Here is a 23,184-nt window from a genome sequence, read left to right as displayed (position 1 = left end):
TGGTGACCCTACTCGATCATGATTCTGATGTTTTTGGCAAGCATGGTTTAGAGTTTGTAATCCTCCAAGTGTCATTTTTGGCGGAGATGCACGAAGACTAGTTTCTCTGATTTCAGAACTGGACTTGTTTATGTTCTTTATTTGTTAATTTAAGACAGTGTATCAGTATCTCTCTCCTGTAGTAAAACATCTTGTAAACGTAAAATATTATGTTCACATAAATTAAATTCCAAGCCAGATAATCTCACAATGATCCACAAAATCTGATTTTGGGACAAGATCTGATGTGTTTTTCATCACTTCAGTCATGTTTGATAAATCCATTTTGTGTTTTGATATTGAACAGGTCTTCTATGATGCAACTGAACGAGTGTGGTGACCCTACTCGATCATGATTCTGATGTTTTTGGCAAGCATGGTTTAGAGTTTGTAATCCTCCAAGTGTCATTTTTGGCGGAGATGCACGAAGACTAGTTTCTCTGATTTCAGAACTGGACTTGTTTATGTTCTTTATTTGTTAATTTAAGACAGTGTATCAATATCTCTCTCCTGTAGTAAAACATCTTGTAAACGCAAAATATTCTGTTCACATAAATTAAATTCCAAGCCAGATAATCTCACAATGATCCACAAAATCTGATTTTGGGACAAGATCTGATGTGTTTTTCATCACTTCAGTCATGTTTGATAAATCCATTTTCTGTTTTGATGTTTCATCACTTCAGTCACGCCTTGCCACGTTTACAATTTTACTCTAAATCTCTATATTCTTATTTATACGTTTTAGTTTTAAGTCCTTTTTTTTCTTCTTGGTCCATTTCTATCTCTCTTCCTTCTCCTTCCTACCCATGTCTCTCTTTCTCTCTCCACCTTCTTCTGTGTATTTTTCTTTCTCTTCTCTCTATGCCTCCTCCTACATCATTATCTCTACTAGTACTGAAAATTTTGGAGACTGATCTTTTCAAAGTGTTGGAATTTTAAAATTGATCTTGTAGAAATTTTGAAATTGATCTTACAGAAGTGCAAATAAAATTTGAAAGTAATCTTGCAGAAGTGCATGAATTGTGAAACTGATCGTTCAGAAATGCAGAAATTAATTTTTACGGATCTAAAATCAGTTTGAAGTTTTTATAGATTGTGTCACTTTATAGTTTTGGCCTGGTTAACTAACAAGTCTATTGAGGCCATGGTTGGAATTTTAAAATTTTGGTTTGCTTGTTTTTGGGCTAGGTTTGTTGAAGTTTGAGCTTTTGTCTCTCCTTGAAATGATTCAAAACTAGTGAAGTTGTATGAAATATATTTTGTGTTGTTTTAGTGTACAGAGATTTGGTGACCACTGTGTGTGTTGCAAATTTTAAAGTGTGGGGCTAATGCTGGAGCTCCTTGTTTATGAACTTAGCAGGACTCTAAATTTGTTGTTTATCTTTCTCCAGGGGTTAGAGAAGGCCTCATTTCGGCGATCAATCCCTCAACCTCATCGCCCATAAATGCTGCCAAGCGAATGAAGCAGCTGATTTTCAAAAAAATAAATAAATAAATAAAATTCAGTAATCGTTGAAGATTGGAGGTTGCATTGAGCGTTTCTCACCCTTGACTTTGTCACATTGATATTGCGATCGCATGCCATGCACACAGTATATATCATTGTTGTCGGTGGAAATATAGGGGAAACCATGGCTGTAGCTGTGAAATCTACTGAAGAATTAACAAAGCAGAAGAAACCTTTAACAAGACAGAGGCGAGTGGTTGTGACAGGAACGAGTGTGGTGACCCTACTCGGTCGTGATTCTGATGTTTTCTACAATAATTTGCTTGAGGGAGTTCGTGGCATTAGTCATTAGTGAGATAGAAGCTTTTGATTGCACCCAGTTTCCAGCAATAGAAGTCATGGAGACGTTAGATAAAGCAAAATGTGTGGTTTTCATTGGCTCAACAATAGGTGGCATGAAGGTGTTCTGTGGCTTAATTTTATGTACACTTTTCGCGGAACGTTGAAAGATCTTTCTACCGGTTTGTCTTCAATTTGATGTTTTTAGCAAGCATGGTTTATAGTTTGTAATCCTCCAAATGTCATTTTTGGTGGAGATGCACGAAGACTAGTTTCTCTGATTTCACAACTGGACTTGTTTATGTTCTTTATCTGTTAATTTAAGACAGTGTATCAGTACCACAAAATCTGATTTCAGAACTGGATTTTTGGTATTGAACAGGTCTTCTATGATGCAATTGAAGCTTTACGGTTTTCCTATAAGAAGGTGAACCCTTTCTGTGTACCTTTCACAACCACAAATATGGGTTCTGCCATGTTCGCAATGGATCTTGTGAGATTATAATATATATATATATATATATATATATATATATATTTGATGCAATGCTCTTACAATTCGTGATGGCTGCTGATTTTGTACTTGTCCTTTTAACTGATATTTACTCTTACACTTTGCAGGGTTGGATGGTCTCAAACTATTCAACCTCTACTGCTTATGCTACAAGCAGCTTCTGTACTTTGAATTCGGCAAATCATATCATTAAAGCCAATGCAGTAAGTATTCCTACAACGTGAAGTAATTTAGTGGTAGGTTAGATGCAAAATTGAAAATAATGATGTACTGATGAACGATCTTTAAGTATATTATAATAACTGATATACAATTTTCTTTGAAATCCTACGCAGGATCTTATGCTCTGTGGTGGTTCAGATTCAGTGATGATACCTCTTGGTAATGCTCCCATTCTTTGCAAATGTTATTTCTTAGTTTTACTCAGAGTTGCACGTACAATAATCTTGTTCTTATGCAATTACTGGAGGATTGGGAGGCTTTGTGGCATGCAGAGCACTGCCACTGTCACAAAGAAACAATGATCCGACCAAAGCATCATGCCCTTGGGATAGTGTAATGCGTCCAATAACTATACTAGATTCATTTATTCTTTTATTTCCACTGTGATTGGTTATATGATGAAACTTCTGTAAATATTTTAAGAACAAGAATGGTAAAAATCATCGATAGGCATGTCATATATTGATTGTCTCAATGTAAATTTGTGATAGAATCTAGTCAGCTTTTTTGAAATGATGTGTTTGTAATTTATATCTAAACCTAGTCATATCTATTGAGCTTGAGAGTTGAGTTTCTTAATTTCAGAAACGTTTAACAAGTGCAAAGTTATTGCATTGTGAACGAATAAGTTTGAAACGTTTAACAGGTGCTGTTTTTAACGAAATCATGTTTTTGGTTATTGGACAGAACCGTGATGGCTTTGTTATGGGGGAAGGAGCTGGCGTTTTGCCTCTAGAAGAGTTAGAACATGCTAAGGTATTTTCTAAATCTATGACCTTGGCAATGGCACTTGGGTGTCTGTCTGGATATCCTTTTTTTCTTTCTTTCTGTGTAGGATCACATCGTCTGTAAGGTTGTAAGTGCAAAGTCCGTAGGGACATTCTGTATCCTGTGGTTCCCTCAAGCTCTATGGTCTCACAAGCATGTTTTCTAATCATTCATCTCTATCTTACTACGCAATATGGTGTTTTTTTATTATTGTCCTTGGAAACAGGGGCCGGGGGTTATTCTCTGTATTGAAAAGGCTTTAGAACAGTCTGGGGTGTCTAGGGAAGATGTTAATTACATTAATGCACATGGTGCATCCGCGCCGGCGGGAGATCTCAAGGAGTATAATGCTCTGATTCATTGTTTTGGCCAGAATCCTGAGGTAACAACAGATCATAAGTTCATAACATGCATCATCTGTTTTCTTAATTCCTGTATTTCCATGTTCGATGAGATCTTTAAGTTTTACAGTTGAGAGTGAACTCTACAAAGTCCATGATTGGTCACCTACTGGGAGCATCAGGTGCTGTAGAAGCTGTTGCAGCACTACAGGTAACTTACGTGATGTTTTCAACTTGGAAAAACTGTACAGTTTCTAGACCTTATATACGCAAGGACCAAATACAATTCTTGTTTGTTTGGCTTGAAGTGTAGTTCTTGACATGTTATCTTCTTTTTGGGTAGGCGATACAAACTGGGTGGATACAAGCAGCTTCTGTACTTTGAATTCGGCAAATCATATCATTAAAGCCAATGCAGTAAGTATTCCTACAAGCAGCTTCTGTACCTTAAGTATATTATAATAACTGATATACAATTTTCTTTGAAATCTTACGCAGGACCTTATGCTCTGTGGTGGTTCAGATTAAGTGATGATACCTCTTGGTATTGCTCGCATTCTTTGCAAATGTTATTTCTTAGTTTTACTTGGAGTTGCACGTACAATAATCTTGTTCTTATGCAATTACTGGAGGAATGGGAGGCTTTGTGGCATGCAGAGCACTGTCACTGTCACAAAAAAACAATGATCCGACCAAAGCATCACGCCCTTGGGATAGTGTAATGCGTCCAATAACTATGCTAGATTCATTTATTCTTTTATTTCCACTGTAATTGGTTATATGATAACTTCTGTAAATATTGTTAAGAACAAGAATGGTAAAAATCATCGAAAGGCATGTCATATATTGGCTGTCTCCATGTAAATTTGTGTTGGAATCTGGTCAGCTTTTTTGAAATGATGTATCATAATTTATAACTAAACCTAGTCAGGTCTACTGAGCTTGAGAGTTGAGTTTCTTAATTTTAGAAACGTTTAACAAGTGCAAAGTTATTGCATTGCGAAAGAATAAGTTTGAAACGTTTAACAGGTGCTGTTTTTAACGAAATCTTGTTTTTGGTTTTTGGACAGAACCGTGATGGCTTTGTTAGGGGGGGAAGGAGCTGGCGTTTTGCCTCTAGAAGAGTTAGGACATGCTAAGGTATTTTCTAAATCTATGACCTTGGCAATGGCACTTGGGTGTCTGTCTGGATATCCTTTTTTTCTGTAAGGTTGTAGGTGCAATGTCCGTAGGGACGTTCTGTATCCTGTGGTTCCCTCAAGCTCTATGGTCTCACAAACACGTTTTCTAATCATTCATCTCTAGCTTACTATGCAATATGGTGATTTTTCATTAGTGTCCTTGGAAACAGGGGCTGGGGTTATTCTCTGCATTGAAAAGGCTTTAGAACAGTCTGGGGTGTCTAGGGAAGATGTTAATTACATTAATGTACATGCTACATCCACACCGGCTGGAGATCTCTTGGAGTATAGTGCTCTCATTCATTGTTTTGGCCAGAATCCTGATGTAACAACAATACCTGATTGGTCACCTACTGGAGATCTTAATTCCTCATTTCCATGTTATTGTTCGATGAGATCTTTACGTTTTACAGTTGGGAGTGAACTCTACAAAATCCATGATTGGTCACCTACTGCTACTGGGAGCATCTGGTGCTGTAGAAGCTGTTGCAGCAGTACAGGTAACTTACGTGATGTTTTCAAATTGGGAAAACTGCACTATTTTTAGACCTTATGTGTAAGACCAGATACAATTATTGTTTGTTTGGCTTGAAGTGTAGTTCTTGACATGTTAACTGGGTGGATGCATCCAAATATCAATCTGGAAAATCCAGATGAGGGCGTGGTATGTTGGCTTCTGTTCCCTTGTCACCCTTTTCTGGTATATAATGTCCAATGAAAGTGTAGTTGGAATCCTCTCATTCTGTCAGCACATGAATGCAGGATACAAACTACTTGTGGGTCCAAAGAAAGCGAGACTGGACGTTAAAGTGGCATTGTCTAACTCGTTTGGGTTCGGTGGCCACAACTCATCGGTCTTGTTTGCCCCATACAAGTAGAAACACAGATCTACTGTGCTACTCCAACCTTTGCTGCAATCGTACTGAAGGTATGTTTGCGTACAGCCACCTTTTTGTTAGAACTTAAAAGGAATCCTACTCATCGGTCATTGAATCACTGCTACGGCAATAGTTGCCTTGTTTGATTTTGGTTTTCTTGTACAAGTAATTGGCTGATCAGATCATTGTAATGAAATTTAGTCCGCAGTTGGATGACTTTACGTTCTTCGAGTTCCGACCTACTTGTAACTTCTTTCCAAATTTTAATTTTCATAGATAACTCTCAGTCAGGGAAACAGAAATCCCCTTTGCTACATATTTGCTACACTCAGAGCCAATCCCCTATAGGCCCTCCCGCCATGCCGCAGAACGGGAGCTGGTGCTGGGAACTTCCAAACAACCATCTAGCTAGGAACTTCCAATTCAGTCCTCAAATGCCAACAATGGAGAAAAGCTTCAACAACATTTGCTCTTCTCAGTAAAATATAATATTAGTTTTCATCTGCAGAAACAAAGATTAATTTCATCTGTAGGTGGCTTGTTATTAGAAAAACAGAAACTACATTTGTTCCTAAAGACACCCGTGGCTCAAGTCCATTTTAACCGGTCACAACCTATCTCAACCGGACCACTAAACAGACCCACGGGCATAAGTGGTTTCTGAAATGCATGACCCGACATTTTATGGGCCAACTCGAATATATGAGCATAGTGACGGGCGTGACAAAATATGTATATATTAACCACTGTATATAACTAACAACAATTCCTTACTATCCGGTGCAGGGTGAAGAAAGAAACCTGTGGTTTTGTATGAGCATGAATGTTCAGAGCAGTCGGCGCTTCACCTAGTTTTCTTCTTGCCGCCTCCTTTCTTCTGAACCCGCTTTTTAAACTTCAAGCCTTTAGCAGAGAGGATAGCCGAGGCACTCTGCCCTTCCAGCTTCCTCGTCATCTTCACCACACTCGATATCCCTTTTCTTGCGGCCGCCCTGTGCTCTGGTCTACGGCTCATCATCTTCCTATCGAGTGGCCAATATGCATATGGTTCAAGCTTGTCCTTCCTCTTCAAATCCCCACCAGCTTTCTTGCTGGCGTACTCTTTGCCGGTGGCAGCCCATCCAGATTCTGACATCTTCCTGCGCTTTTGTGTTTTCTTTGAGTTCACAGACAAGTGGCTATCCACTTCACTTCTTGCTTCGTAATCAGGTTCAAATGGTTTCTCCTTGTATGATTCTGCTTCGTCGCGAATTATTAAGCGCCCATCAGGGTCTAGCTCTGGCCCATCATCAGAATCCATCTTTCGCTTTAAATTATCAGATGATCTGAGTGCGGATCTTGTTCTTTGCCGATCAAGCAGATCAAGTGGCTCATCTTCTAGCTGATCAAGCAAGTTCTTATTATTTGTTCTTCTGTAACTCAAACATTTGTGTTAGTTAATTTCGGGCAATTGGATTGTGTAGATATCAAAATGGATTGCGTTATTTATCATAACATTTCTAGACCATCAGATATGATCCAACGAACACTACTAGCAACCAAGATCATGATTGATGCAAAGTGTAGTTATCTAAACATTGCAATATGAACACCAAATACAACCTACCGTAATGAAGATGCTTTAGATTTGAACTGTGTGGACGCCTTGCCACGCTTGCCCGAGACTGTTTTGGCATCCATATAATCTGCATTGCTATCCTCAGTTTCTTCGTCATCAAAATCAGAAAAGATTTTTGTATGGTTCCACCTGCTTAGCCTAAAAAGAAGATAGAAAATAACAATATGTTAGAGAACATGAAGATTAAAAAATATATATAAATCTCAAAACATTAGAGTTAAAAATGAGCTGTAAAAATTTCATTGGCAAATACATACATGATACATGTGTGATATGTCTTTACAATAAGAATAAATACCCAAACATGCGAGTTGTGCTCACACATGTATTTAACTTTTAAATTATGAAAGAGTGAGACCTGGATGTAGTTGCTTTGGACACTTGAGATCTAGCTTCCTCAGATTTCGAACCCGTCTTCTTCTCTTTTCGTTCCTTGAGCTGTGTTCAACAAGAAAAAGGAAGATCAGAAACTAGTAGTAAGTACCCCTTGAAAATTCACTCTAGCAGATGCCTATCGACAAACCTTCCGTATGTTCGAAAGTAGTTTCATATGCTCTTGAGGCATCACAGCCTTAACAGCATCAAGCCCACATTTCTTGACGAGCATTTCTAGAAGAAGCTTAACCTGAAAAAATATTTGGTTTTGAACAGCAAGTGATAAGAAATTGGGGAAGTTCATTAAACCAATTGAACTCAGTGTCTGAATAGTGTCACAAACATACTGACAAGGAAACAACCTTGGCTTTGAAATGGGTTTTAGTAGCATCTTGCCACTTCAGCAAGCCTTCCACCATACTTTTCAAATGCAACTGCAACCCCTCGGCTTGTGATTTGGCTACTAATACCTTCAACAAGCCCAAATTAGCCTGCAAAAAAAAATAACAAATAAGTCAATGATTTATCAAGCAGTGCACTCAAAATAACTGATAACGCCGAAATGCTGATCCAAAACAGAAGGGAACAAACTTTAATTATTTCTTTGTTCTTTCTCTGAAGGAGGAGAAATGTGGACGGGAGTAAATTGCTGGCACTTGAAACAAGGTCAGAAAACTCATAAGCCAACCGAGCTAAGCCCTTCATCGCAGCACTGATCATATGAGGAGTTTCACCAGCTAGCCCCCCAGCTACCTGTGACCATAAGATTAAGCTTAGACATGCTGCAAATTTATATCAATTTCTGCTTTCCCACAGAAGACCAATTATAGCCAAAAGAATATCAGTAAAAAACTGCTGCAGTGTCTGAAACAATATCCAGTACCATGTTAAAAAACTGCTGCAGGTTTTCTCTCTTCCCGCCAGTCTCCTCATCTCCACAAGCATGGCCAATTTGGACAAGGATATCATAAGCTCTATTTCTTGTTTTCTTGTTAGCCTGCATTGAAAAAGAAAACTATTAATATCATTTTCAAGGGCAAGAAGCTGCAGCTATGGAAGATCTTCTAGCATTTCAAGTAAAAGAATTTTTTGTCATAATAAATCTGATATCGCTGCAGCTTAACCACATACCTCTTTAAGTGCAAGAATTATTTCTGTTAGGAAGGAACTTATGATGTCTTGACGCCTCTCCTCTGTGTCCCTCTACATAAAGATTTAAGTTCTTAAGCATTGAACATATAAAATTTTAACCTAAAGCAAACTTTATTTCTAATACTCAAATAATGAATGCTACACAGAGCATCTAAATACAATTTGGAAAACCAATGTGTTTATGTATACCTTTGAAACACGGACTACCAGGAGGTACAAGCAGTCAAGTCTGTGCCGTTTAGCTGAAAAATGGCATGAAGGAAGCACTTCAATCATAATATCAAACAATTCCTTGAGCTTTGATGAAAGAAACCAATCACAGTCCTGACCATACATCCAGCAATAAGATCCATAAGTAAAAGAGATGGGCAAAGAAAAAAATCACCATAACACAGATAAAAGATGGCTCAGCAGCACATAATTCTAGAAATTATGAATGCCCTTGTAACCATGTCTTCTTTAACTAAGACATGACATTAGCAGTGACGCAAACAACTTTGACCTGGTAAACCATGTTTCCAAATATTCTACTGACCGGTGATAATAATTCAAGTACACTGCAAAAGCATTAATAATTTAATACAGATAATCCCCAACGTTCAAAGCATACAAATCAGTAACTTTTGCATACCCTGAGAACGATTGAAAGAACTTTGTATGCCTTCTTTTGTATCAAACCTTCATTATCCTGAAGCCAGGAAGCCCATAGTTAGTAACTTAGTGCAACATTTCCTTTTACCAAGCATTTCTAGATCCCCTACAAAGAAAGTAAATAACCAGATGGAGGAAATAAATTTCCAAACCTGCAATGCAGTCTTTATTGCACTAAACAAAACATCAACCTCTTTAGCATCTAAACCAGGTAAAAGTGAGACTGCCAGGTCAAATAGTTGTGCCCTGCAGTAAGATGGAAGAATTAACGTCAGGTCAGATATCATGCTAAGATAGAGAAGTAATAACTCAATTGTGAAAATGAACTAAACATCATAGACATAAAAAAAAAATGATGTACCTTGTGGTATTAGAATCTCTAGAGCTTTCTGCTTTCCTAGCCTCTTCAGTAACCTTTAAGAGCTTCACCAATGTACTTCTAAAGTACCTTGATACAACTTCTTTATCTGATATTGAAGCAAACTCACCAATTGTCGACTGTAAAAGGTGCAAACATAATTATTCTCAACTTCACAAAATACTAATGATGCAAAATTTATCAACAAATCCCGTATTGAACGTACAAACAAGTATCTAGCAAAAAGTGTATTCTCAAACAGCAAATTGGACCCAATATGGAAAAAGACAAGAATGTAAGGGGAAGCAGAGAGGACAAAGAGGTGAAAATGTATTCAAAGGACAAAGGGAAGTCAAAGGAAAGAAAAAAAGAGAGGTGAAAACCGTGATATTGTAAAAAAAAAGGATGGAGCTTATACAGTAAGCCAGCTCCATTTTATTCATGTGTCTTTGTTGCTCAATGTTCACTATGAGGTACCTAATACATTTAAGTAAAAAGATGACTCCCCTCCGCCTCTCTTTCTCTTATAAAAGAACGTGTCATGGTTTTAACAAAGATAGGCATGAGTTGTAGGGGAACTGCATTTGTTACACAAGTAGGATATGTACACCATACAAAATCAATGTGGATTTGGCATTCTTGTCAAGTATTTTGCAGGACAAATAAACAAAACACATGTCTACATATAACCACAGTATGCTGAAGTACCTGCAAACAGCCTGCATCATCTTTTGTGGTATTCAAGAAGACACCTGATAGAACAGGTAACAACTTGCGTGCTGATGACTTGAGCACACTCATGTTACCTTCTGTAACTTCAGGGGTATAATTGGCCATAGCTCTATGTCTGGCACTACCTACTTCACTGTGAGACAGATCATTCACTTCCACAATTTTCTTATTTTGTTGAACAAGAATCTGCAAGCTCAAGCATATTATTCCACGAATCTCAGATTCATCTTGAAGGGCACTGCACAAGACTTGCTCTAGATCCTGGAAACTTTCAGCAGTATCAGAAGCATAGTTGCAAAAGGAAGGTAACAATGACCACAAAGCGTGTACAAGTGCATCTGAACTCCTTGATGAAACAATACGTCCTTGTGACTCCAGCTGCAAAATATAACACATAACTAAAAAATTCCATCTGAACTAAACAACTAGCATTCAATCAGTATGAGCTGTTCAATACCTTTCTGGATTTCTCCTTTATGATTCCAACCATACCCAAAATTGACTCTGTAAAGAAGCTCAAACGTGCACCAATAGTATACTGTTTCAGTATCGGAAAGAGCCAAACATTCACCTGACTTAGGTCTTCAGCCTCCAGATTAAGAGGTAGAAGACCTAAGAATGTTTCAGGTCCCATTGCAACAAGAGCCAATCCAAAGCATTCATGCAACTATATATTAATAAAGTCATTAGATTAGTAAATGTTGCACTAATTGAGTGTAAACAAAGACAAAACCACACAAGATGCTTCCAAACAATCTTAAAAAAAAAATGAAATTAGTTTGACTTGCAATCACAAAACCAGTAAATGATAATAGTGGACATCGTAAATGCTATGGTTCATATATAGACGAGTTTGCAATATAGGGATCAATACAATAATGACAAGTAATCATTTAAAACTCAATAATATAAAAAAAGACCTGTTTCCTGAAAGGGAAATCTTCATCAGGTAACTTCTCCATCTCTGCCATGCTCTTGATTGCACCGCTCATGAAATAAGAAGAGTATACCCCTGCATGATTACAGCTGTCATACCTCTTATATCAAATGGAGATAATAAGAACTGAAAAATAAATCAATTAAAAATGTGAGAAAAAAAGTCAGATACATCAAACGTAATACCAAGTTTATCAAACATTGCTGAAACAACTTGAAATGCAAGGTCCCAGACACCCGCGTAGTGATAACCAAGTAAGCTTTCAATAGCAGCACACACTTTTTCAATGACAGTTGGCCCAGACTTCCTTGCATCATTTTTACCATTCATTACAATCTGGTCAACTCCCTGTTTGATCAAGCTTTCATCAATGCAAGCATGAATGAGACTCTTAAATGTGTCCGCTGCTGCGTTTATAGCCTCTTCGTGCTCAGATGCCAACACATCTGCCAAAATCAAAGAAAAAACACAACAGAACTTTTTGAGTTTTGCTTTCTACAATAGAACAGATATAGACAGGAACTTAGACGAAGATTTCTTTAACGAATAAGAGGTAAAACATACACAGCTAAAGTCAATGGAGGACAAAACATTACATACCTTTGAGCGCATTGAATACAAGAGGGAGTTTAACTACACATAATTGCTTATTAAGGGAATAAACTTTCCCCACTCCAGTACCAAGCAAGCGAGCTGTAAATGTCATGCCATCCACAGAAGTCTCATTCGTAGAGACAGATAGAGCTAATGAGCACAATAGATCGAGCAACACTTCAGGAGAAACGTCCAACGATGGATTGAGACAAAGTATATTCAAACTATCTGTTATGCGCTTTGTAACAAGTGGTTGGCGCAGTTCCAAAAGAGTTTTGTAGTACTTGAGGACGTTGGTTTTGCACTTGATTGACATAAGAAACAGACACTCTTTCAAAGCATCCAAAACATACAAGACCTCCTGGGCTCCCTTGGGTCCTTCACTCGCATCTGCCTTTGACCCACCGGCAAGAAGAAGAAACCTTTCAAATAAGTTAGTTATCCCTTCACTTGCAGGTGCAAGGAGCGACGTTCCTTGAAAACTTTGCAACACATCACGAAGACACAAATGTGATTGTCTTCTCACCTGATTTCGAATCCAATCAGCACACATTCACACACATGTAACAGAATCGAAATCTGAATTCAATCATAACAATCGGTATTTACCAAAATATGCAACAATTGTGCCGTGAAGTCGTTTGATAAGCCTCAAATTCATCGAATTTATATAATAAATGACCGGAATAATCTGAATTCTACGATATACAATCAACATGAACCATAAAAACTCGAAAGGCAAATAAAATGTGAGAAAATTCACCTTAGGGCGGGAGTCGGTTTCGAAGCTCAATAGAAATCCATACAATTGAGACACATCAGACCAGTTGACACGGCCTCTGACAATGAGCAAATGCGATATACATTTCAATCCCGAGACGGCGGCACCCACGGTCAACGACGGCGACCGAAAAACACGGACCAAGAGCTCCGACAAGAACTCGTTTTTCTTCACGATAATCGCCGCCGATACTTTCTGAAAGACAACGGAAAGAATTGTGAGGAGTGCGTCTATCACGTGACCGGGAGGGTCAAGCTGGGAGGCGAGGCCGTCGAGGGAGGAGCAAGTGATTCCCAGGTATGCGACGGGAGTCAAAGGGAGGTTCTTGTCTTTGAGCTCCTGGGCCATGGCGCCGACAGCGGCGCAGAGGTGGTGGTGGTCCTCGCGCGTGGAGCTGCTGAAGCGAGTGAGGATTGAGGCGCAGATGTCGTCGTCGTCGTCGTTAAGAGGGAGGGCGTGGGGATCGTCCATTTCTACGCCTTCCATGTTTAGGCGGGAGTTTTGGGGAGTTGCAGAAAAACCCTAGCTTAGATGGATTCAGGAGGTGACTAGGGTTTTAGGGGGGAGAGAGAGAGTTGGGATCTGCTGTGCCCGTTAAGCCTCTACCCACCCTCTGCCTGCATTCTCGTTTCGACACCTGTCTCCGATTTACGGGTCAAGTTTTCAGTTACGTTTTGGGAATTGGGTGGCCCAGTTAGAAGTGGCGGGTTAGGAGTCTCTGGGTTGGTAAGCGCCCGCCGACTCTCTTTACGTCAATTTGGGCTTAACGAGCCTGTCAACAAAAGAGGATTTCCTTTTGGGGCGGGTCGGAAGTACTGACCCGAATTTAACTCTTTTCTCCCCATTTTTTAGGAAAAATATCTTCTCCGAATCTTTTTCACCAAGGTTACCGGATCAAGTGATCCGAACCTTTGAAATTTTATCTAACGGTAAAAAATTATTACACCTTTTAAGGAATCAAAACAGGTGACCCGTTAGATAAAATTTCAAAAACTCGAATTACTTGATCTGATAACCTTGATGAAAGATATCCGAAAAAGATTTTTTTCCCATTTTTTAAGTGAGAGGGTATACCATTATTTTACTGTGAGAACAAAGATAAAATATAAGAGCAAAAAAGGAAACATAAAGGTATTGTTTCTGAATGTAGTTGATGTAATTATTTATGAGTTATGACGTCCTTCCTAGCACAATTTTTCAACACACATTATTGAGGATCATCAAGAGAGCGGTTGTTTGACGTACCCAACAAACGGAAAAATAACCATCAAACAACCACGCATCAGAGCAATCTATCACTTACAAACATTAATTTTAAATGTAAGTAAATGCACAAGAAACTCACGCATCAAAGCAATCTATCACTTACAAATATTATTTTTAAAATAAATAAGATCTTGATAAGTAAAATATCCCAAACTAATAAAAGATTTTATATTACATATGTAAGCATCATTACTATACTCGTTAACAACTTGAACAAAGATTTTACAAAAAAAAACCAAAAGATAGACACTAAAAAGAAAGTACGACGCCATCACCGGCATGGACTGACACTGAGACCTATACTGACAGAATCACAGCCGTCCATCCTCACAATCTTCATCAAGGTCTAGATCTGGGCCGTCCGCGGATCTCGTCAAGGCGATTGATCAGGTAAAGCGCGTTGCTCGTAACCCTAGCCGCATTCTTAATCTTCCGCTTCACATCCGCGGCCTTGGCCTTCACATCCGCCTCCTGAATCCCGTCGAGACACGTGTCGTCGTCCGTGAGAGCGGCGCTGAGCCACGTCTGGGCGTTGCTCATCTGGAACCGAAACGTCTCCTCCCGGAGGTGCTGCAGCTCGCCTAGCGTCTCGCTCAGCTCGTCCACCGACGACGACATCAGGTCCACGCAGTCGCCTATCGCCGAGCGCTGCCTCTTCGTCCCCTGGAAGTTGGCGGAGAGTTGGGCGAGGAAGCCGGAGACGCGGCGGGCGCGGGCAAGGCTGACGCTCACGGACGCCTGGGCGAGGTCGCGGGGGGTCTTGGCTGGGCCCGCGTAGTCGGAGAGTGTGCGGAGGCAGATTTTGGGGTAGGTGGCGTGGCGACATGATGAACGGACGAGATTTGATGCTGGGTTGTGCTGTGAAGTGTGTTTCCGTGCGGTGGCGGCGGCGGCGGCGGCGGAGTAAGGCGAGCAGAGGAGGACGAGGAGAGGGAGAAGAGAGAGCAGGAAACGCATCGTTTCGGTGGGGTACGAGTTTTCCGGCGATGGGTATAAAGAGCAGAAGAGTGGGGGTGAGTAGAGTGAAGAGTGTGGAAAATAACTGGTGGTGGTTCGTTCGGGGATGGGGGTTTTGGATATATATAGGGGTTGTGGGGAAGTAAACGGGCAAGCCTCTGTTTTAGACTAGGAATGTTTTATTTAAATATTTAAATTAATCAACCTGATTAGATTAGGAGAAGATTTTTTTCCTTAATGTTGATAAACTGCTTTTTAATGGAAAGAAAATAAAAGAAGGAAACAAAGAATAGTGACGTTTACATTTTGTAACTTTATCTAGAAATAACATTCGAAAATATATCTTTCTCGATTCATAATTTTTTTGTTTGAGAGCGAGTTTTTAATTTCACAATCTTCTTTTTGTTGTCGTAACATTTCCTTTTTATCTTTTTATTTTGTATTGATTCCATCTTCGGCATCATCGGTAAAATTTTTAGGTGGTGTTATCACCATATATTTTTTTACTTCTTTTAATTTTTAATCTTCAAATCAATTTAATTAAAAAAATTTAATTAATAAAAATTAATAAAAATGTATGAAAAATAAAAAGAGGAACTCAAAATTCTTGTGAATCACATCTTAATTGTCACATCACATGAATATTTGTCTTCTCAATCACATCTTAATCATCACTTTATTTGGTTTATGTAGTCAACGTAGAGATATTCATCAACGAACTATGTACTCTTTTGGAATGATAAATTAAATGGCAGTATTATTGTGTTTTTTTTGTTCTAAAAGGTGTTAGGCTCTGCCCACGACAAATAGGTGTCTAGCATTCAAGAAATTAAGTGGAAGTCTAAGTGAATTGTTTTATTTTAATTAAATTTATTATTCTTATTTAGTATTATGATCTAGTGATATTCTTCTTCACTTGAGTGAAAGGTCTTAGATTCGATTCTCGAAAAATAAGAATTTGAACCACATTATTATTAGCTCATTATAAAGTTAAACTCACATCCCCTCTCTTAATGTAGATAACATCAGTTGTTAAAAAAAAAATTATTTGACATATAAATAAGTGTCTACTTATAATACATAATTGTAGCATAATTAAATTTCAACATAGAATAATGTATAAATTATAAAGTACAATAACATATTGAAACATGGGAACACGCATATAATATGTTTATTCAAGTATCCAACAAATTTTTTATAATTTTCTTTTAAAAAAATAAAAGTTACCTGAACCATTTTCTTTAAAAAAAAATTAAAAAAAAGCAAAAAAAGTCATAAAACTGCTAGTCCTCCTAGACTTGTCCAGGCATCCTTTCTTATATTTTTTAAATACTTGGACAGTAATTTAGGAGATAACCAACCACCTAGCACACGAAGACATTTAGAACACGCTCAAGAGTATTTTATTGATTATGGGTTAGTCCATAGCACCAACCAATGAAAACCAAGGTAATACACAAAACGATATCGAGAGCTATAAGAAATGTTTATGTGGAGCGTAAACGCTACTGTATATAGTGTTGTTATTTTGAAAGCATTTTAACCGTTCTAAAAGCGTTTTTAACTGTTCTAAAACATTAAGAAACGAATCCTTAGTTAAGAATTTCTAATACCATACAGACATTTTTTTTCAAAGGAAGCATTTTTGCTTACCACTATTTAGTGTAGTGTATGCTTATCATTCTATTTATCACCGTTAGATACGTTTGAATTTATGTTTATCATTCTATTTATCACCGTTAGATAAGTTTGAATTTCAAGATTCGTGCAGTAGATATGCACAAATCTCAAAATTCAAACTCATCTAACGGTGATAAATAATATAATGAGCATACATCACACTAAATAATGGTGAGGAAAAAATACGCTCTTTTTTCAAACATGTAACAGGCAATTTAAGAGCCCCCATTTGTGGCTAGTTTTGGCAAGCGTTGGGGACCGGTCAAGATCCAAATAAATGCAACCACCCCGGTCGCCTGGTAGAATAGCTGCTCACCCTTCAACCTATCACTAACCAACCAAACTATGCAAACATGGATTCATTAACCAATAACCAAACTCCCTCGAAGCGTAAAGTGCATGTCCACCCTGTTTTCTCCTCTCCGTTGACGTTGAGTGACCAATCTGTTTCAACCAAGCTCTATGTATCTAATACACGAGGAGACCAAACGGTGACAAATATCCAATTTTTAGGGACATTTCGTCGGCAACTCCAAGCCCGCCTTAGACATCTGAGAGCCACTCACGTACTCATAGACAATAACACAAAAGCACACTTGATTACTTTGATTAAACAATCGTGTTCATACTTCATATCCTCTTGTTTGTACACTAGAAACATCATTCTTTAAAAAGCCAACGAATGAGATGGATTGACACGATTTAATCCGTAAGAAACGATGCTTGGGTGTAGGACTTTTTTATTCGACAAAGTAAGTATTTTATTAACAAGATAAATCTGACGGGAAAACATTACAACTTAGCTATAAATCGTAGGAGTTTATATAAGAGAGATTATGTTCACACACTCCAAATTATTTCTCTCACACCTTTTTATTTTTTTAATATTCAACACATCACTAACACTTCATAGAAAAATATTTAAAAAATTAAAAGAGTGTGGGGGAAGTAATTTAAAATGCGTGAATATAATCTCTTTATATATATAGAAAGCCTTTAAGGGAAGGGATCCTCATTTTTCAAAAAAAAAATGGGAACATCATCTTAATCGTTAGATTTGGTTTTAATGAAATCATATGGTTGAGATTCTATGGCCTGTGATTTAATCTCAGCCATAAAATTTCATTAAAGTCAAATCTAATGGTCAAGAGGGTGTCCCCATTTTTTTTTTGAAAAATTGGGATCTCTTCCCTTAAAGGGCCTGTATATATATATTTAGTACAACAATATATTTTACAATAAGGGGAGGAGAAGTTCAGCTAAATCACACAATGAGCAACCTAGTTTGGTATCAAATTCATCATTCACGAAATTCGAAACTAAAACCCCTCACTTACAATTGAAGAGGAATATCACCCAAGCATAATACTGAGTGACATATCCCTTTAGAGAGATTATATTCGTACACCTCAAATTACTTTTCTCACATCCTTTTAATTTTTTAATATTTTTTAATATTTTTTACACACCATGAACACTTGATAGAAAAATATTAAAATATTAAAAAGATATGAGAGAAGTAATTTAGGGTGTGTGAATATAATCTCCCACCTCTTTATATATTAGATGAGATTTTACACATGGTAATGGCAAGAATATACCATGCCAAGAAGCTATGGCCCTAATGGGGCCTATGATTTAATGAGCATCACCAAACAGACGCAATTACAATGGTCAGTATTCGAAAGCATCGCATTTGCATACAGCGTTTGACGGAGTGAGTGGGATTGAAATTCATTCTGGATTTCTACATTAGGAGTTAATGGGCCGGGAGATCTGGATTACTTATTTTTAATTATACGATCTTCATTAGCTCATATCATTGGTCCATTTCATAAAAATTCAAAAAATTTGAATGGTCTAAATATCTTTTTCTCTTAAACAGTTTGAATCTTTTGATTCACGAAATCTGAACACAGAAATCCAAAATGAATCTCATTTCGAATATGTGGGGAATTTTGATTGAAAAACATGGGACCCTTAATTTATCAATGAATTATTATTTGCTGAAAAGCGGTAAGAATCGACCTCTTGTGAGCCCAGCAGAGCAACCTACTCACGAATTCGACATGTCCGTGGTGAAAGTTCTGAAACAAAACATGTGGAATTACACTCTGGAATGCGCTTTAAGAAAATCCCTACCCCACCATATAAATTGCACAATGAGGTGGTCTCTTTAATATTACGTATCGGTATCACTTAGAGTTGCGGGGTTTTTAGCGGTTGGATTTGATCTTAACAAGTCACAACTATTAAATTTTTAATTTTCTATCTCAGCTATTCATTTTTCATACTAGTCAGTTTTACATATTATTAAAAAAAAATTGCTATGCATTAAGCCAATATCTTCTTTCTTTCAAAAAATTGTACATACACCACCATCAATATTATGTGCTTGTGTTTTTCCCCAGACTTACCACGTAGATTCCACTTTTATTGTGAATATACAGCACTTTCGTAAGAAATGGGATCTTCTTTGTTCCCTTCCATTCGGAATCTTGTCCTTCAATTGAACATCGAAAGGCTAGGAACTAATTAACCTTTTTTTTTTTTTCTTTTTTTTTTTTACCTTTTCTTGTTCATGTTCTTCCCCCTTCTCACTCTCTCTCCCCCGACTCTCTTCTCTCTTTATGGGAGGATTTGGTTCTAATTTTGGGCAACCGGAGGCTAGAAGACGACGGTGTGGCCGTGGTGAGCCGGCAATTAGAGCTAGCACCCTCCGAGAAAGTAGAGAAATGAATGATTTGAATAATCAAAATAGAAGCGATCCAGAGAGAATCTCCACTCACTTTTGTGTAGAACATTTTGTTTTTATATTATATTTTTATTTGGATTTCACCTGAAAGAAAACCATTTGACAGCACCAGCTGGCTTTTCGAGGAGGCCCAGTTCAAAATCTGTGGCGTGTGAGGTGTTTGATAAGATGCCAGAGCGAAGTCTTTCGGCTGGATTATGGCTTTGGTAAGCCATGTGTCCACGTGAAGCAGTGGATTGCTTGGCCCAAATGGGAAAGGCGGGTTAAGAAGCACAAGTTTGAGGCCCCACCATTTTAATTTTTGTGGGTCGGGTTTCTTGATGGATGTCCAACTTTTTCTGAAGGGCTAGTAGGACCCAACTGAGCTGGTGACATTGGACAATGCATCCGTTTCACAAGCCACTCGATCCAACAGTTGAGCATATTTTATTTACAAATCGGGATTTCGTGCTCAATTATTTGAGTACTGGTAATTGGTCATCAAAAGGCCTTGTGGTTCGAGATAAACTTACGTAAAGCGAGTGTATACTTTCTTAATTGATGATTTGATGAGAAGTATATTTTCTTGTAACAAGCTGGAAAAACTTATATACAAAAAAAGATATATACATAAAAAAAATATAGAGCTCGTTTGTAAGTGTTTTTAAAATGATTGATAAAGTTTTTTAAATCAATTCTTAATAAAAAAGTAAGTGAATCATGAAAAAAAATACTTAAAATGCTTCCTGCAAAAATCACATAATTTGTGCTTATTGTAGAAAATACTTTCAGTATTTTTAAAACCTAAAAACACTTTTAATTATTTTAAAAGCATTTTTAAACGAGCTCATACACTATACATAAATAAGTACTTATCTACATTTCGTGTCACTTTATGAATGACGTTGCCCGAACGTAGCATATGGCCGCAATTGGGGTGTGGTTTTGGTGGGAAAAACAGCACAACTATGGCAATTGGACGAGCTCCTACCTGGAACCCATTTACGCAAATAATTGACACAGGAAAAGAATGGCATTTGAAATTAATCTGAATATATAGATATGGAAGTCTTTAAGGGAAGAGATTCTTTTTTTTTTTTTTTGAGACAGAAGAAGAATGACATTTGAAATTAATCTGAATATATATAGATATGGAAGCTTTTAAGGGAAGGGATCCCCATTTTTCAAAAACAATAGGAACATCCTCTTAAGCGTTAGATTTAGCTTTAATGAAATCATGTGGTTGAGATTTTGTGACATGTGATTTAATCTTAGCTATAAAATTTCATTAAAGTCAAATTTAATGGTCAAGAGGTTGTCTCTATTTTTTTTTGAAAAATAAAGATCCCTTCCTTTAAATGGCCCGTATAGATACAGTACATTAAGGTGTTCACATTTGTTGAGATATTAATTCGCGATGATTAATTATACATTTTGCGATAGATACTTTTGTTAAGTGGAAGTTATATAATATCTAGGAAAGTGCTTCCTGTACGACAAGGCATTTTCTCACCCAAAACAACTTATATGATTAATTAATTTTAGTGCTTTGTTTATGTAAGACAAGACATTTTCTACCCCAAACCAACTTATATGATTAATTAATTTTAGTGCTTTGTTTATGAAACGATAAAAAGTAAAAGAGAATTTTAGTGCATTTTAAAAGGAAACGTCAAATTTAAAATTTTATATTTTAATTTGAAAGTGGATTTGACAATTAAAAATATTGTTAATATTTTTTTTCCATCTGATATACGAAAATTTATTTGCTTCATTAACAAATATAATAAAAATTGGGCTGTTGATGGTTTAAAAATGATAAAAATACACTTAAATATGCTAGGCATTAAAGATAAGACAAGTTGAATGCCTTTAAAAATAACAAAAAGCTTATTTGATGCCATTACTTCATGGCGTCAACTTTAACGCTTGAAGCTCGACCTTCATTTTCACGTCAGCTTTGACATTTTAATTAGAGCTAATGATACGTTATTTGTTATTGTTATACATCTATAAGACATATTTGATATTTTCTTTGAAGATAATTTAACCTTTAACCGAGTATATATCACTTTGTATCTCATTTTAGGCGATGTATCTCGTGGACATATCAGTTTATCTAGACTGGTAGGCGACTTGAGACCACTGGTTGCTTGTTGTAACATTCACTACGTAATTTACAACAATTCCCTATGTACAAAACTAGACGCCAAACTGACACACCCCGACCGAGATCAGGACGTGCTGGCCATCACACGAAGGTGACGTAGCCATGTGCACGTGCGGAAGCTAATAAGATAGTAATATAAAGTACGAATAATTAAAAACTAACTAGCATACAAGGTACTAATACAGTGCTAGTGAGGGAGTCATAATTTCAGAGCAAGTCTACAGCACTCCAAAAGAAAAGATACAATAAAAGTGCACCCGAAGGTGACCCTACAATGATAGGTGTCTGTCAGAAGTGTCGGAAAAACCCTCTGGGAAACCACCGGAACTGCTACTCAACTAGAACCTGGAGGGGCGCAAAACAAAAGCGTGAGTGGGCAAAAACAAAGCTTTCGAAAACCATTTATAAAATACTTTCTAACCCCTCGCCGTAAAACCTGTATACTTCCCAGAAAATATACATATAAACGTATGTATAAACATGCCAAACATGCTCCAGGGTATGCCAATCATGCTCAAGATATGACATGCCAAAATCTCATAATGAATGTAAGTGCCCAGGTATAAATCATATCAACATCATAACGTCTGGCAGCCGGAGTCACCTAACGTGACCTGTACGGCTGTATCTAGAGCTCAAATTTCAATCTCAATATCTGAACTTGCCCACGAGTCGGAACCACTCAAGGTGGTCTGTACGACAGGCCTGGGTGTAACATATATATACGCTCTAGTGCTACGATCACGTAAAGGCTGTGCGAATAATCGCGGGTCACCTACGAGTCGGAACCACCTAATGTGGTCTGTACGACAGGCCTATGCACCAAACTTGGATCCAAGCTGAGCGTGTGGTGCGGGAGGTGAACATCACGTGAATGACTGTGCCCTACTCTGGGCGGGAGCACTAACACCGGGGGTGCAGGTTATGAGCTCTCTAAGTATCTCGATTCGCAACTGAATGTAAACAAGTATAACACTTACCTGGCACTTACCTGTGCGTCCACAGCACCCAATATGCATATATATGTATGCCACTACTAATGTGTGCAATGATGCATAAACGATAATAATAACATGCATGGTATAAGGCAAATAACCCTTTTTAAATCAATTTCTGGGAATATAAATGTATATAGGTATATACGGAAAACAAAAGCCCACTCACTGGTATGTAGAAGGGTCGTAGCCCCCCTGCCTCGCGTGACCACGCTCGTCCTCGGGGTACGTGTCACCTAAATGCGAAACAATTATAAAAACGTTAACTTTAAAGCACATAACCCATTTCTCGTAATAACTTCTCACACATTGCTCAAAATGGACAAATGAATATACCAACGTGCTCTACACAACCTCAGGATCACAACCATAATTTTAAAATAATTTTTGGACCTCTCACGCGCCCCCACGCGCCAGAATAGGCACGGACCCACGCGCCCCCACGCGCG

General features: G+C 37.8%; 2 protein-coding genes and 1 pseudogene across 4 annotated transcripts; 1 reads left to right on the top strand and 2 right to left on the bottom strand.

The window, feature by feature from the left end:
* Positions 1 to 1,491: 1,491 nt before the first annotated feature.
* On the top strand, positions 1,492 to 5,732 carry LOC148698778 (3-oxoacyl-[acyl-carrier-protein] synthase II, chloroplastic-like; annotated as a pseudogene). The gene is made up of 10 exons (XR_015957935.1): positions 1,492 to 1,950; positions 2,211 to 2,321; positions 2,450 to 2,545; positions 2,678 to 2,723; positions 2,812 to 2,897; positions 3,252 to 3,320; positions 3,487 to 3,714; positions 3,804 to 3,898; positions 5,449 to 5,518; positions 5,604 to 5,732. The product of XR_015957935.1 is annotated as a 3-oxoacyl-[acyl-carrier-protein] synthase II, chloroplastic-like (transcript).
* An 84-nt stretch (positions 5,733 to 5,816) lies between these two features.
* LOC137746739 (uncharacterized) lies at positions 5,817 to 13,501 on the bottom strand. Of its 2 annotated transcripts, none has more exons than XM_068486748.2 (19): positions 12,913 to 13,501; positions 12,156 to 12,675; positions 11,741 to 12,001; positions 11,539 to 11,630; positions 11,076 to 11,285; positions 10,595 to 10,996; positions 9,890 to 10,026; positions 9,681 to 9,774; positions 9,509 to 9,565; positions 9,067 to 9,201; positions 8,857 to 8,928; positions 8,609 to 8,722; positions 8,317 to 8,478; positions 8,088 to 8,216; positions 7,874 to 7,975; positions 7,709 to 7,788; positions 7,339 to 7,488; positions 6,534 to 7,144; positions 5,817 to 6,234 (listed from the first exon to the last, which is right to left on the bottom strand). In XM_068486748.2, the coding sequence occupies exons 1-18, from the start codon at positions 13,414 to 13,416 to the stop codon at positions 6,577 to 6,579; spliced, it is 3,789 nt and encodes a 1,262-aa protein (XP_068342849.2). In that variant the 5' UTR covers positions 13,417 to 13,501; the 3' UTR covers positions 5,817 to 6,234; positions 6,534 to 6,576. The 2 variants fall into 2 exon arrangements, with proteins under 2 accessions (XP_068342849.2, XP_088544203.1); XM_088688077.1 differs by having other exon boundaries at positions 5,983 to 6,186.
* An 830-nt stretch (positions 13,502 to 14,331) lies between these two features.
* On the bottom strand, positions 14,332 to 15,308 carry LOC137747358 (pectinesterase inhibitor 3). Its single transcript, XM_068487456.2, has one exon. The coding sequence runs from the start codon at positions 15,151 to 15,153 to the stop codon at positions 14,536 to 14,538; it is 618 nt and encodes a 205-aa protein (XP_068343557.2). The 5' UTR covers positions 15,154 to 15,308; the 3' UTR covers positions 14,332 to 14,535.
* Positions 15,309 to 23,184: the final 7,876 nt, after the last annotated feature.

This window comes from Pyrus communis, chromosome 2 (assembly GCF_041283825.1).
Source record: "Pyrus communis isolate YQ-2024b chromosome 2, ASM4128382v1, whole genome shotgun sequence".
Lineage (NCBI taxonomy): Eukaryota > Viridiplantae > Streptophyta > Magnoliopsida > Rosales > Rosaceae > Pyrus > Pyrus communis.
The sequence above is the reverse complement of the archived record's forward strand: the minus strand, read 5'-3'. Positions and strand labels throughout refer to the sequence as shown.